At 36.8% G+C, this 16978-nt stretch overlaps 1 protein-coding gene across 1 annotated transcript in view; it reads right to left on the bottom strand.

Moving 5' to 3' along the window:
- Positions 1 to 16978, bottom strand: part of SRFBP1 (serum response factor binding protein 1) — a 67032-nt gene that overhangs the window by 19613 nt on the left and 30441 nt on the right. Inside the window, exon 4 of the mRNA XM_027879331.1 lies at positions 3418 to 3489. Coding sequence (XP_027735132.1) covers positions 3418 to 3489 — 72 coding nt within the window. The remainder of the gene's footprint in view (positions 1 to 3417; positions 3490 to 16978) is intronic.

Below are 16978 nucleotides of genomic sequence, written 5' to 3'. Positions count from 1 at the left end.
ATTAAGTCTCTGACAAAAATAATGTATACTGGTACTTTATTCTTCACTCATTCACCCTTGCCAAAATCTGTAAGTTTTTCCATTTTGAAGCACATGGACTTTTAGGAAAAATAAGATGTATTTTGACTTAAAGCAAGATGACACTCCATTTTGCTGCTTGTAGTAGAGAGTCCCATTATGCTAGAGCAGAATTCTGTCATTCTCAGCGTTTAAAACACAGGGATTTTTTTCTTATTTGCTTTACACCAAAAAAGTTACTGGAAGAAAAGCTAAATGAGATGCTAAAAACAAGTTAGTCCATATCTGTTATCACTAATGCCAAGGCAAGAAAACCAGCTGTGGTTATCATAAAGGTGTTCACAGGCGGACCCCTGTCCCCTTCTCTGGAGAAACAGCATAGATTATAGACATAATTTTCTAATACTGGAAAAACATTAAAAAATATTAATTTATTTATCCTGCCTAATCTAAATTACCTTAAATCTGTGCTAGCAAAAAATTGAAGATAACAGTTACGACCTTTGTCAGTTTCCAATTCAGTTTTCTGCTTGTAATGAATAGCATTTCTAGGACTGGCTTCCAATTTAAAGCTGGAGCACAAAATGCCATCACAGCTGCAAATATGAGTTTAAAAAAAACCCAAAAACACAGACAAAAGCTCTACCACATATTTTTCTAATTTTACTAAGGTCCAGCAAATATATTTGTCACAGACAATGCACAACTATGTACAGAAAGTGAATAAAGACTTAGAACCTAAAAAATACAGGTTCCAGTTCAACAGTTGGAAATAACACCAGCAATAAAGAACAGTCAAAGTTACACGATAACATTTATTACAATTTTTAAAACAGAAATTCTGACTCACTGATAAAAATGGTGCCAGCTGGAGCAATATTAAAATAGATTAAAAATATTTCAGCAGAGGTGCACAAAAACTGTTCACCTGCTGCTTCTTGTCTTACAGCAATGTGGTAAATCATGTAATGTTTTTATAAATTTGGAAAGGCAGAAGTCCTGTGTCTCTTGCCACCTCACTCTGCAACTATTATAAATATGATTTGCTCATTAGCAACCATGAGTATAGTCATATTGACAGGTAAATCACAGGAGCTCCCGGTAAACTGCCACTTGCTAAACACTTAACACAATTTTATTGTACTTGACTGAAATCTATGCAAACTCTTTTAAAATAGAAAAGTATGCTTATTTTATTCTGAAAAATATTGGGGAAACATAGTAATGGAACATAAAATCTCAGTGGGTAGAAGGAATTAAACAAATATCTTGACTACATGACCACTGTGCAAAACTAATATTCAGCATTCCACAGTGAATTAAAAGCAGACTGCATTTTGTCAATGAAAACAAACCTATTTTGACAATGAAAACAGCCATGGGATATTTTCCTTCAAATATTTTGAAACTCGAGTTAATGAAAAGGTAAACAGTGTGGTCTGCATTTCCTGAGACTACAGAATATTGCTAGGGATAGAAAATCAATTATTTTGTTGTTTGTTTAACAGCTAAATGTGGGAAAATAAGAAATAAAATACTGAAAAATTAACTTCTGTTAAAGCACAGAAGGGATACCTTCTTTAGCTGGGGATATTCCATTGCCAATCAACAGCAACCAATACAGTCACGATGGCAGAGTCACCACTTGTCAACAGTACTTTACTAATTAATTGTACATATTCTTCTACTGCAATGAGGTTAAAAACTCTCTACAGGTTCAAAAAAGCATCAGCATTAATCTATAAATTTGATTTGAAACATGAGTTCTATCCACTATAAAGTGTGACCTTAACAGACTTTCACACCCCGGAAAAACAGGACCAGAAGTAGAAAATAACAGAAACAACATATCAAACTCCCAAAACAATTCCAAAACTCCCAAAACAATAAGGTAACCTGTATTATATGTTTTCAAGAATTATAGCAAAATTAAAGCATATTTTAAGTAAATATGAGAAGCACACCATCAGTAATGACCACGAATATATAAAAAATAAGGGGATGAAATAAAAAAGTTTAATTATATTCCTTCAGCATTCTTGTCAATAAAATTGTCCTCTTAGAAAATAAATTCCAACTGTAAACCTATAAATAATGTAAACCAGCATAAGGCTGATGCATTTGAAATCTTGGGAAAAGAATCTCCTATGCAAAGTGAAAAAAGGTCACTGTTTGAATTTAGCATCTGTCTTTAAGAATGAAATCCCTCTCCGTATGTCCTCATTCACCCAGAATCTTCAGTTCTGCACCATTTCTAACATCACACTAACCAGTTTCTGACTGGCTCATCTTCAGACTGGAAAATCTTAGTCAAATAAATTTAAAAGAAGAATGCTGCTTTTTAGCTCCATGCCAGTGTAGCTGTGACCTTTTCCTTACTCTATTCTATCATTAAGAGGAGGAAAAGCAGTAAGATACTTCTATCCAAACTATTCTGCACCGGAAACACCAAATTCCTATGATGTTTTCCTATTAACTTGTTTTTGCTGACATGAAGCATTGAAAACCTTGCTGCACACTATGCTGAACTAAACTGTAATATGCAACAGCATAGTTACATTACAAACTAATGATGCCATTATACGAGTAAATGACCCAATTCTACATTAAAATTTAGCCTTTGGACTAAAAGCATTTCAGATTTCAGACTCTCTCAGTGGACTATCCATAGGAGTTTAGGATAATGTGACAGAAAATACACTATTTCATGTTCTGAGATTTTTAAATTCAGAATTGCTTTCTGGCATCACTTCTGCAACACATCCCTTGAAATAGTACTGCTCTCAACCTCCGCTGCTTATTTCAGCAAGGCTCTTCCCACTTCTGCATCATCTCTTACAGACATCACTACTCAGACAGTTACTATTAAATAACGTACCATCAGTGGGCTTCAAGAGAAGTGTTACACTGAAACTAACAGGCCACATTACGGGTGTTAAAATTCCACCTTTATTTCAAGCTAATGTTTGTCATATTTTGATCACATGTGGAAACTTTTCCCTGCCTTTAACAGTATTGAGAGCTTTTTTTCAACTGTTGTTGAAAGCTCAGATTATTTACACGAACTGAACCATGTATATGTACTATATAAACAAAACAAATCTATGTATAAACACTAAGAGAACACTACCATGTTTCCTGGTATTTTGTTCCAATTGTTAGGGATTAGCCCACCAAGCTATATGACAAGCCACTTGCACAGATATGCAATTTTTTGTAAGTATGTCCTAGTGGATAAACTTCCTTAGAAAAGAAAGATCTACAATGAAGATGCACTACAACATACAGAACGCACCATGCAAAATGCATGTACTTGCAACCACATATGCATCTTTTCCTAAGGAGTGCTCTCACACTCACAGAAGCAGGGGAAAGAAAACAAAAACCAGCAAGACTTACCTTTCTGCAGACACTTTCAAAATTAACTTCAGTCCTAAGAGCAAGTCTGGTAACTTCATCTGGCTTTATTTCCTGTAGATGGAAGATACATTTATTCTTCATATGACCAGACTTTAGCAAGTCTTTCTAAGGTTCACCTTCCTCAGGAACATTCTAAACATTGCACCTCCATGATCTCTTAAAGGAAGAAAACCAGTTTGTTATATGGGGATTTTTTTGGTATGTACATAAACACTACATTTACTTACTTTTCCAAAACACTACACTATACCTAATCTGATTGTATCTACTACTGCTGAAGGCAAGAGAGATATTTCGACAGCAAAGTATGCAGAAAGGTGGTTTTATTTACAGAACTATTTCAATTGCCCATATTGCTGAGCTACAAATGAACTTTTGGAAGGCTTTAAATATCCCACTTATCTTAGATTCTGAAATTATATCAGAACTTTTCAATATATGTGAATATATAAGTTTTAGACAACGAAATTGAAATTAAGAAGAAAAATCTCTTTTCTAAAGAGATTGACTATACATGCACTTTGCATTCTTGGGCTCAAGCATTTCTATTGGCAGCCAAAATAGAGGAATGAAAATCCTGGACAAGTGGATTTCGTTAAAAGCTATTTTATGAAAAATGCCCCCATGACAGATTTCTCATTGTTTTAAGACACGTATTTTATATATGTTGTACTACAAAATGCCCTGATGTCATTAGTTGAATTAACTGAATATTGGTTTTTTCCTCCTAGGGCACTGTGACAAAAAAATCACATTACACATCAGTTGTTTCTCAGATGGCCATTTAAAAAGCAGTTTAACTACTGCTATGCAGAACCAAATAACTTCCACACATTCATAATACTGAAAAACTGAAAATTCTGGACAGAGAAACTATAGCTTTCATGTTCAACAAATATATTTGTTACTTTCTCTTTTTCCCTACTTAACCATCCATGAAACCTGTTCCAGCACCTTCATTTTACATTCTGCTCCACTGTTAAGTTCCATATTTTACCCTTGTCCTAAATCCAGAGCAGTATGCACACTTCCTTAGATGCAATTTCATGAAAAACCAAGTAGCTTACTTTCTTATACAAGGCCATACCTTGCATCTCAAAGTCTTTGATACAACAGGTACCTTACAGACAAGTTGCAAATTATCTAGATCTTTAAGGTGTTGTATGAATTTCATATGTTTTAGAACTATAAGCAAGTCTCTAGTAATGGGGAAAAAAATAACAGAACTAAATTATAATAACAACAAAAAAGGTATCTTTTTGAGAACGTCAGAAGAGCTTCCTGACAATGAGGTCTAGAGGTCTGCAAAGTCATCTCCCAAGGGTACTAGTGGAAGCCCAAACACTTAGAGGACAGAATCCACACTGGAAAAACACTAATGGATGTAGGAAACAATCTCCTACTGGCAGATGAAAAGCTGGATGACCTAATAGAGATGGAAAAGATCTATGATTCAATTTTCCATGATTTTTCAAAGTGTTTCACAGATGGTGAAAGTAGGACATATTGGTTCCGTGACATGCTTACTGTCACATAGTTGGTTGTGGGTTACAAATGAAGCTCTGGGACCCAATACTACTCATTAAATCAAGCTGTTGCTTTATTCAAAAAAGGTCATTCATCCCAAACAAAAATGCCTATTTCCTGTCTCTTTAGGATTTAAATGCAGCAACCTGCTTCAGAGGGGAAGTGGTAAACTTCAGCAATCCTTACATGAGATTGTCAAAGATTTAATTTTTATATGACAATACTGCAGAGTTCCCGAAACATTGCAGAATCATGAATAATAATGGAGAATGAACTACATTTTGGAATGCGAAGTCGAAATGTGTTTCCTGAAGTGCCTAGGATACAGAATGAGGCCAAGAACCTCCTGTTAAGACTTAAATCCCCGAATTTATAAATCATCTCCTTCATTTCTCTTAGACTTAAGGCAAACCAGGCATTTTTGACCTTCAACAACATCCTGATTTTGTAAAAGCAGCCACGTGAGTCAAATTATTGTAACTGGTAGACCTTTATTCTGTGTCTACGAATGGTCAGCAGCAGACAAAAAACCAGAAAAAGGATATAGGGATCTTTTTCTCAGCACAGTTTTCTCAACTTTGAGAAGCACATAGCTCAAGAACTCCTGCCTCAAAACCTTTGTATTGAGTATCTATTATGAAATCCTCTTTCCCCAATTATGTTAAGGGATGTTATAAGTGGCTGTCACTTCCCGTATCTCTGAGACCAGTCCAGGGATCCCTCCTACCTTGCTGCTGCAGGCCAGCCCGATGCATCCAGAGACCTGGAAGTGTCTGTCCCAGGTCAGCACAGTTACTTGCTTATCAACAGGCTCAACCAGTGTTGACTCTCAGTTATGCAGCACAAAGCACATTCAGGACTCCTTTGAATTTAAGTACATCCAGCCAAGACCTCTTCCTCCTTTTTGCCTGATCAGGACTGAAGCTCACTACTGAGCTGCTCCCATCCCCTCAAAGTGCACAAACCCATGAGCATTTTTGGATTCCTCAGTATCTGCACAGTGTATCCTTCTGTCCATCTAAACCCCTGTTTTACCACCTAAAAGCCTGTTTCCAGAGCTCTTTCTATCCATCCAGAACTCTTGTATGCATCTCATGGGCCTCCTACTTGTTGTCTGGCAGCAAGTCACTAACAGAGAGATGCAGGAACTCACACTCATCTTACAGGTAGCCCACGCTCACAAGTTCCTTCCAAAGCCACTTAATACCCCTTCCAGATGACAGAATGACAGAAACATGGAATGATTTTGGCTAGAAAGGACCTTAAGGATCATCTATTTCCAACCTCACCATCATGGGCAGGGACACCTTCCACTAGACCAGGTTGCTCAGGGCCCCATCCAACCCAGCACTAAACACTTTCAGGGATGGGGCATCTATAGCTTCACAGGGCAACCTGTTCCCATGCCTCACCATCCTCACAGTAAAGAATTTCTTCCTAATATATCCAATCCTTAGCTACTCTCAGTTTAAAGCTATTACTCCTTGTCCTATCAGTACATACTCTTGTAAGTCCCTTTCCCACTCACTGCTAAGTCCAGGTTGAGGTTTGCTCGGGAATGACACATACCAAAGAGACGTACATGGAGGGTCAAAGCACATGAATACAGACACTTTGTCTGCCCCCGTCAGCAGAAGGCACCAGGCACACAGCCTTTGACCTGCATCCCAGTCCAGATGTTGTGCCAAGAGCCTAACTTGCATCACTCACCCCAGTCTCACCCATAGTTGCACCCAGCACACACAATCTCCCTGTTGTCCTAGTTGGTGCAAGTGCTGTTCCTGCCCCTGTGGCTGGAGCTGAGACCTCCACCCATTGCTGCTGCTGCTGACACCAGGCTTGCACCTACATCCCTGGCCTGACTCTTGCTGCTGACCCCATACTCCTTCCCACCAGTCCTCCCAGTAGCCACCACCTCTCCTTACAGCACTCACACAAAGGGGACAAAGAAATGAGATTACACAGTAATAAAACAACACTCTGGTGATCAGTCGCAGTGCTTCGGTCATGCAAGTCTATGACTAGCACTGATTGGGACAGGCCCCTCTGATATTCACTCCCACTTACTCCCCCTAAGCATTGCTTAGTAAGTTTTGTACAGTCCACAGGTCTTCCCATATGCACAATCCTCATGTTCATATTGTTTTCCCTTCTTATCAGTTACAAAGTCCAACCTGGCCTTCCCCAAAGCACTATGGCTGCTTTTTTTATTAATGGCCCATTACTTACTGACTGGAGACCATTTCTTTGTCCCTGTCTCTGTTTATCCCTTGACCACTAGACTGTTGCTCTCCGTGTTTTTGTTGATCCCTTCCTCCCTGCACTTTCTATCTCCTTAGCATTGAGAAGGTCCACTACCGGAGGCTCATAATGGAAAACACTCACTGCCTTCCACATACCCTTAGAGATTATAGCTGTTTTCTGAGATCATGTTAGTGCTTAGTGTCATAAACTCCTGTGCCAGTAGGTTTCCAAGACTGATTAGGTGTTATGTTCCAAGCGAACAAGGAATACAAAAGAGGGAACAAGGTAAGTACGGTATTTAGTGAAGTATCCAATCCACAATAATACCAGATTAGGGAAATGCGGACAAAGCCCCCCTACACACACACTTCTTCTCCTTGAAAATAATCTCTGACAAATGTTTTAAACAATCTCCAAATATCTAAAAAAAAACCCCAAAAAACAACAAAACCCAAAAAACCCTCAACCCAATTAAAAGTAAGATATTGACATACTCACTGCCTCTTGAAGGATGATAAAGAACTGTCAGGATCAACAGACCCTTCTCCCCTGCAGGCTGACCATGTTTCCTCTTGTGGGAAAGGCAATTACAAGATAGACAATTACAAGAGTTAATACACTGCCAGCACTAATGGCATCAGTGCAATTGCTGGCAAGCTGATGGATAACAGGTAGTAAGCAACAACAGAAGAGATTGTTTTCTTTTACTAACAGACTGCACCCCTATCTCAACTTCTGCCATGAAACCCTTTAAGAGACAGGGACATGAGCAAGGAAAGACTTTCTGCAGGCGGACATGCATGACACAGAGCACAGTGGTGTAGCTCTCTGTCCTGGTGTCTGAGCTGAGCCAAAAACAGCCAGAGGAGTAACCAAGATGAGACTGGAAGGAGGTGGCGAAGGTGACAGAGCTGCTGCAGCAGGACCAGCCTGACTCAATTTTCCAACAGTTTTCACAATGTGGGGACTGAGGCTCCTCTGGGCGTTCACTCCAGCAGGCACTGGAGGGACACCAGGAGAACTGACCCATCAGCCAGTTGGATCCCATCAGGGCTGCAGGCAGATGACCAGGCCTTAGCCTGAGATTAAGTTTAATAAACAGGATGTGCAAAACTAGTGGACATGACATAGGAAAACTGCTGGTTGCAACAGATAACAAGAGAAACTGAAGAGTAGCTGGATTTTACTGATCATCAGGGGAGAGTTACATTATAAAGAGACAAGCTTTGAGGAAAGGTGATGAACAGCATAGATTTCAGGGGTGGGATGTCTTGCAAGGTACCAAGGTAACTGTAGAGGTACTAGAACATGGAGCCAATATTGCCTACAAAGTCACACTGAAACGTCAAACTTGTGTAAAGTAACAATGGGTGGGCAAAGACTGGCCTGTGATGAGAAAAGTGAGCGCTGGGGCACAGGAAGGGGCAGCCATTCTGTTTTGAACCGAATAATCAGAGGAGCAAGCTCACCCCTGGGCTTACAGAAACTCAGAACTGCAAAGTTTGGATTTTTTTTTAAAATAAACCATAACTGCCTTACACAGAAAGACTAGACTATATTGAAGAGAAGTATGTCAAGCATAAATGGCATATGAAAATACTATTTCATGCTTATATTGATTGTGGTAGCTTCAGACAATACTTTAAGCAAGTGATACTGAGGAAGATAAATGTTCTAACTGAAAAGGCATGGAAATGCAATTTATTGAATAGGTTTTGGAATACAGCATGGACAAAAAAACCCACTGTCAGTTGAGGCTTCAACACATGTCAGAAATGCAAGATTTTTCACATAAAATGTATTCCCAGCTATGCTGTCTCAGGCAGTTTTAGATGACTCAGAAAAAAAACAGTGTGCCAGTAGTGGCCTGTGGAAGCAATTTAGGAGCCGTCACACTATTAAAAACTACACTGTTTCAATTTTGTTTTGACCAGTATTTTGTTTTTACCTTTATCATGCAATTTTTTTCCTCATTATTTTTTCAACTTTTCTTAGCTGTACAAGATTTAAGCCTTCCCTTATTTTTATGCTAAAATGGAGAAATTTCTACAAAAAATAACTAATAGAATTAGGGTATATACAAATAGATAATGGAACATTCTTACCAAGTCAAATATTTCTGGTGAAATCTCAACTGTAGTTTGTTACCCATTACTACACTTACATCTTTTTAAGCACTAACCTAATTTTTTACTCATAAACATGCGTTTGAGACTACTTTCTCACAAGGTTTCTTGTGTTTTTCCACAGCATCCAGTCTTACTTTGTTGCTTTCTGACATTTTCCTAGGTCCCTTGGTGAGGAGAAAGGTATAGGAGAAAAAAACAAACCTCATGTCAGAACTGGTTTTCAGCTTCTTTTTTCTACAATGTAATCCCTGCATGGTTTCCTGTCATGTTCCCCTAAGTCTGTAAGACTTCAGTATTTTAGTCATTCAGAACAAAAGCAGTCTTAGACTCAAGGGTAAATACTACTATTGTGAAAGTACACAAAAGTGGTTCATTTACAACATAGTGAAATAAATCAGCCATGGTTCACCTGAAAGTTTAGATGCTTTCCAAAAAGAAATGAAATCAATCATAATAGTAGAAATTTGTTTCAGTTACAGAGGCCTGTTTTCAAGAAATGCAGTACTCTTAATTGATTATACCAAATTTCTTCCCCTGAGTTTACAAATCCAAATACTTTGTCAGTAACTGTGACCTAAATATATACACCAAAATTTCTTCAGATATAAGTCACACTAGTGGACCACCATATCAAAGTAAATAGCATTCTGCCTGTATAAAAAAGTAAAATAAATACACCCCAAGACACATCTTGCCAAGCTCCAATTGCAGCAGATGTGAGACCAAGATGAATAGCAATGCCAGGAGGGGAATTTGAATAAAATTATTAAACAGAATAATAGTACAGAAAATTTAAACTGACAAGTAAAATCTGACATTGCCCAGTTAAGTGTAGCTTAAGCTTATTAGTAAGTTTATTAACTAGAGCAGTGCTACACTGACATATCTGCTTTATTACCAAATCACTATGTAACTTTACCAACAGACAAAACAAAGCATTTTCAAGTAGTTGGCTACCTTGCTGCCTCTCAAGACCCCTTCTGAGTAACTGAATGTCTTGAACTTTATCCACCACAGAGTAAAAACTTGAAAGTATATGAGCTCTGTAAGTACTTTCTGCATTTGCTCTCATTTCTTAACTATGACTTTAAAAATAGGAATAAAATGGGAGGCAGTATCTGTCTTCATAATATCACACAGAAAAGGAGAAGTCTCATTCTAGACAAAGAGACTGCAGTCTTCCTTACTCCTGGAAATTTCATCTTTCATTTGGCTTTAGTTTTTTCCTCAATGGAATCCAGGCAATCCAGGTCACTCTCATCTTTATCCATTACCTTTAAATTACATAAAAGCCTTCCAGAGAGGTCTACTGATTTGTCTCAAATTCCTCTAACTGTAACCTGATGATAAGTAAATTCAGAACACTGTATTTGCTACTCATTTGTGACTGCACCTTCTGCAGTAAAGCATTCAACACCTGAAGACTCAGACTTTTGTTTTAATGATTTCCTGCTTTGTTAAGTGTGACAAATAATCCCCCAAAACAATTTATTGGCTCTGGCTGAACGACAACATGAGAATGCTCAAATGACGCAATTGTGCCATTTATTTTAACTTGGTGCTAAGAACTAGATTGGATAATCTTTAAGATGTTTCGGTCATTGCATTTCAGCAATTCCAAGAACACCCAACGCTGCCTCCTGCTGCAGCAGACACATCTCTGGATGTGAAAGCATTACACCACATTTACAAGAGTTTCAAGTTACTGCTGAGGAAGACTGAGGTTTTCAACCCACAGGTGAGAATCCACTGAGCATCTGTAACAGTCTCGTCAGAGGCAGATTGATTTGACAGGAAATCCAGGATAATGCTGTTGAGGCCATCCCTGTCATAGGTCTGAACTTGACTGATGCCCAGAAAATTATGGAAGCATAGAAGACTGCCAAGCCACTTGTTCTGAATATTATTGCCCTCCATGAATAAAGTAAGTATCTGGATAACTCCATGCTAAAAACTTTCCTGTTGTTTTTTATTTTATTTTTACAGTCATTTGGAAAAAACCTGCACCCACCCATCCTGGAATCATCAGCTCACTCACTGGTTTATGCAGCTGAAATAGGGATTTATTCTTGGAGTTCTTGACTGAATCCCAATTCAGGGGGCTCAGGATGGAGGATGTGCTGAAAAACTTCAGCACCCCTCAGTTTCCACAATCCACTCATACCACATAAAGAAGGGCCTTGCTTTGCCTAGTAAGCCACACCCAGTTCATGCTGGATTTAAATAAAATGTAATTAAATACACTTGTTTTTAATACTCGAAAAAGATACAGAAGTATGTACAAAATCCTTAGGCAAAGAAATAAAAGAGAAGATATGCATAATCTACACTAAGGTTAAAAATGTCTCTGCCTCACTCAGGCTGACTTACCATTTTTCCTGGCAAGATGACACTTAATATTTTCAATGTTTGTGCATATTTATGCCAGAGCCTACACCTTTCAGATAGAAAAAATGAAGGAGTCTATTTTTGGGAGCTATTGTAATGGTTTCTTTGGTGATTCACTGGCAAAAATCCTTGTTTTTGAAATTACAGATGGACACAAAATCTACGTGGTGCTAACGTGCAAATCTTTTTAGAAAACACAGTACTCTAGTGGGCGGTAAAAGAGACCATGAAAGACAATAACTAACCACTGTAGGGTGAATGTGTTTGGGAAGATGGGAGATAGGAACATCTTTCCAACCACCCAATGCTCTGCATGTTGTGGGAACTTCTCACTATTGAACTGTTTTCATTTTATTAGTCTTAGAAATATTTACTAATATTTTTTGAATAAATATAATTTCAGAACTGTGCATGTATTTAGGAACAACATCATCTTTTAATAAATGACTTCAAGAAGTTAAATCTTTGCTAAGCTTACACTCAGTGTAGCAAGTGTGATAAAAGTTCAAAAACATGCAGATGTATAGATTTAGCTTTCCATGGCAGTAAATACCTGCGTCATAAAGGACAGACAACTACAGGAAAGCAACACCACAATAAAAAAAAAAGATTTCGTGGGCTATTTTCTTTTTTTTTCCCACCAGCCTATCCAACAAAGTTTTTCCCGGCAACTTGATCGGATGACTTGATTCTGTATCATCACATACTGAAACCAGAGGTTTTATCCAGTAGAAATGAAGACATTATCTCTCTAATTGAAGACAAGTTAAGTGAATTATAATTTAAATACATTCCCCTGTATCATTAGGGTTTAAGATTATTATGATGTTCTACAGTAATTATAGTACACTTTTAAATATAGGACCTCTCTCTTAAAAATTTAAAAAAAAAAATCTTTCTTGAAATCAGTCATTTTCAATGTGGTTGGATTAATTACAGAAACACTACAAAACAGATAAAGAAAAAATGGTAAAATTTAATTCTTATTTTTAAATAAATGAAGGCATCACTAGAGGAAATTACCAGAACAGAACTTCCCCAAAAACTCAAAAGCTTGAGAACCATCTCACTTTAGATGAAATATAGGGAATTTGATTTTGATGAAAATTAACTATTACTAACCTGTTAAAAACAAACAAACAAAATCCACAAAAACAACAACAAAAAAAAACAAACAAAAAAAACAAACAAAAAAAACCAAAACCAAAACAAACAAACAAAAAACCCACAAAAAAAACCCCAAAACAAAAACCAAAACTAAACCTCTAAAATTACAGTTAATCATTGGGAATGCAAGAATGTACTTCAAGTGGAACTTGTCTAGCAATTGTTCTTTTTGTAAACTACACTGGTGTCAGGTTTTTGCTGGCACCAATTTTAAACATTACTAAATGTCTACAGTATTGCTGTCTCAGTTTGGATCCAAGTGAAATTCAATGTCAACCTGTGAGTTTTCATCTAATAAATTTCACACTACAAAACTTTATAGTTTTCTGGTTTTATTGTTCTCTGGAAAATTAAAGTTATTAAAATATTCATGTAACAGAACTACACAATATTCCTATAAATATAGTTTTGTCCAAATGGGTACCTTTCTAGCTAATTACCCTCATTCCTCTACACTGCATAACCTATTTTAAAAGCAGAACAGGCAGCTGAGGGAAAGCCTATTTATTCATGCTTTAAAACCAAACAAAATGAAAAAAAAAAAAAAAAAACTCCCCAAAAGAAGACTTAACATGGCTAGTTGCTTAAGCTGTTGTAAAATACCCAAACTTTATTTGGCAAGTATAGGCTGCTCTTTGCTGCCACGTTTATAAACTAATTTAATATTTCAAGAGGTATGCAAGTCAAATGCCAGCAATTACATCAGTCTACCAAGATGAACACTGTGAACTTGGCATTTTATTTAGTCAATCAGATTAAATGAATTGTTTCATTTTGGAGGTTCACATGTGATTCAGTAGTCACATTCAGGGAGCAAACAGTCACTGTTTTCAGCACAGTATACAAAACCAGCAAGTCTGCAATCTAGAGACAATTTCAGAAGTAGAAAGTACTACGAAACTTAACTACAATTACAAGCATACAAAAGTTACAAAAAAGGAAAAAAACAAGCTTAAAGTACAGCAAGCATGATGATGCTAAAATTGCTATTTAAATATTCTTCTTTCTTCAAACATCTCTTAGTTCTGAATGTCAATGTTCACTTGGACTGCAATGCAATCTGTATTTCACTCTGTACTGACAATTTGTTCCACAATGCTTTTCTAATATTAAAATAACAACCACGTGCGATTTTAGGGTTAATATATTTCCAAGCAGCCCTATGTTGGCTGGAACTGCCTTCGGTTTTGAATTACTATCCCCGGCATTCACCACAGCTGCCAGCACTGCTGCTGGCTGCCAGATGATCCACTTTTGTGCAAACTACGGGAAAGCAGCGGCACCTGCCAGGAGAGGGCGTGAGGCACGCCTGGCACAAGGCACTGCTGTCTCCTGTCCTCTCCTCTCCCACACAGCAGGAGCATCAGCCAGCTACCAAGGCAGCCAGGGAAAGAACGTACTGTATTCTCACAACATTCTCAAAGAACATGATGGTGGCTGACAAATTGGTGCAATCCACCTAATAATCCCCACCCACTAGATTCTGGATTGAAATAGATGAGGAAACAAGTGAAGACAGAAGAATCTGGAGAGGTGCAGGGTGAGGTGGAAGAGCATGAATTTACAGACCCATACACACAACCCCTTTGTCTGCTTCCAGAAGGCATAAATGAAAGAGTTCAAAGATTAGACAAAATGCAGAAAGAACGAACTTCGTATTTCCATCCCTCTTCCCAGAATGTACTATCTCCAGGAAAACTACTCCTCCTCCAGCCTTTTCTTCAAGAGCCATGGGAAAGAAAGCAAAATGTTGGTATGAAAACTGCAAAAGAATTATCCTCAACAAATACATGAATTGTGCAAAACTCCAAAGTCAGTAGTTCACCTTGTATCCTAGGGAGTCCCATTCCAATTTTATTACAGCTTCTATGCCATATTTGATCATCCTTGACACTTTTCTTTATGGTTCTACTACGTTTGGACTGTTTTTTTTACATACGCAAAGATGGTTTATGCAGTATACAGTAAAATGATTGATTTTAATAGGAACAGACTGTCTTCAGCATTTTCACAGATTTTTATGGTAACTCCTATATCCACTTCCTAGTACCTATTGGTAACGGCCAATTTTGATCCAGTGAAAATGAATTACCAGGAATCTAATTCTCACCTTAACCTTACCACCACCACCACCACAATATTTTTTCACATTTATTGCCACTGAATTTCTTCAGTCATATCATTGCCCAGTTAGTCAGTTTTGTAGTATTATTCTGTAGTGTTTTTGTGTTAAAATCTTCAATATCCTGAAATTTTGGAATCATCAAGCTCTGTCATTCATTCTCGTTTTCTGAATCATTTCCAGCACTGATCTGTACAAAACTCCACTGTTAGCTTTCCAACACTATGAAAGTCAAGTATGTACTCCTCCCTTCACTTACTATGTTTAATTCTATGACTAAGAGAAGAAAACTTATACTCATAAACAGCTTTTAAAAAACAAAAACCAAAACAAAACCACAAAAAACCACTAGAGGTTTTAGTAAAAGCTGGATAATTGCCTTTTTTTTTTTTTTAAATTTAAAACAATATACAGACTCAATCAGCAACATCCACTGTGTATTTATTCCTTCAAAGAACTCCCATTGATTTGCAAGGCATGACTTTCATCTCCTAAAGGTACAATTATTCTGCCTGATCCTATTCATCCATGTACTCACTAAACTTATACTTCAATAAAAGTGCCAATGAGTCTATGCAGCATTGAAGTCATGTTTACGTTACTATTTCATTCCCAGAACACACTTTATTTTTTATTTGAGCAGGATGCAGCCCTGGGGGAAATAAGATTCTACACACAAAAGCATCAATTGGAAAAAAGAGTCATAGCAGCTGCAGTCACAATTTTGAATTAATTAGTTTCCAAGTGACTATAAAGATACTTACAGTAGGTCTCCGATTTCTTCCCCTCCCACCCCCCAAAACCACTTCAATTAGAAGAAATAAATCCTTTACCACAATATTAAAGATGAATTTCTTTTAAATATGTGAAACACAAAAGATATGATTTCTGTGGGAAGTTTTTTCAGGAGAAAGAAGATAAAAAGATATTGAGACAGTCTAATATTGATCCACCATATCAAATGTTTACTATTTACTGGAGATATTCTTCTTAACTTGTCCATAATAAATTAAATACAAAGACCAGCTATTATACAGCAACAAAATAATTAGACTTGCTTCAGAGATCTCACAAGAATCATCTTATCTGGCAACTACTATCACACCTCAGTATGAGATGGTCAAAATATAAAGGAAAGGCATACAGTACTAACAGAAACATTTTGTGTTTCAAGGTCTCATGAGTTACGGAGAAGGTAAGAAAAAGACCCGAGTTGGTGCAGTAGAGTGAAATACACGTTGAGATGATGAAAGAAGTCAAGAAACTCCCCCCCTACTTTTAATATGCATAAATATTTTCAAAATGAGTGCAGAAACATGATGACAGAATGAGCATTTTGGTTTGCTGTCACTGTTCAATTTTCACATACATTAGGCATATGGATTGCATTAATTTTTTTTTTTACTACAGCAAAGTTGCCTCTTTATTAAAATAAACAACAAAAATACTTAAGCAGAATTCAGAAACGAGATGAAATTTCATCTGCAAGACATATTTTTTAAAAAAGTGAAGATAGCTTATTCTGCATCCTTACAAAAAAAAAAAAAAAAGATAGTAAAATTCTTACGCAAGACTTGATATGAAAAAGCTTCATCTGCAAGCCATACTTTTAAGATAGTTGACAACATGTACTTAGAACCTACTTTAATACTTTCCTTAAGTTGTCTCAAATCCAACAAAAAGCTGCCTTTGTGACCTGTTTTCACTTTGTAAAATCTAGCACATCAGAAAAAAAGCACATGATAACTGCTTCTATTTAAGTATCTTGTCAACAATAAAGTCTTCAAAAATGAAGCTGATATTTTTACTAACTTTTAGATTTAAGAAATGCAGCCCTTTCTTCTGGCTTTTTTTTTTTTTTTTTTTTTTTTTTTTTTTTTTTTTTTTTTTTTTTTTTTTTTTTTTTTTTTTTTTTTTTTTTTTTTTTTTTTTTTTTTTTTTTTTTTTTTTTTTTTTTTTTTTT

The sequence above is a fragment of the Empidonax traillii genome, unplaced genomic scaffold, assembly GCF_003031625.1.
Source record: "Empidonax traillii isolate 1590-97213 ecotype Southwest subspecies unplaced genomic scaffold, ASM303162v1 scaffold54:size2178333, whole genome shotgun sequence".
Taxonomy (NCBI): domain Eukaryota; kingdom Metazoa; phylum Chordata; class Aves; order Passeriformes; family Tyrannidae; genus Empidonax; species Empidonax traillii.
This window is presented reverse-complemented; position numbering and strand designations above follow the sequence as displayed.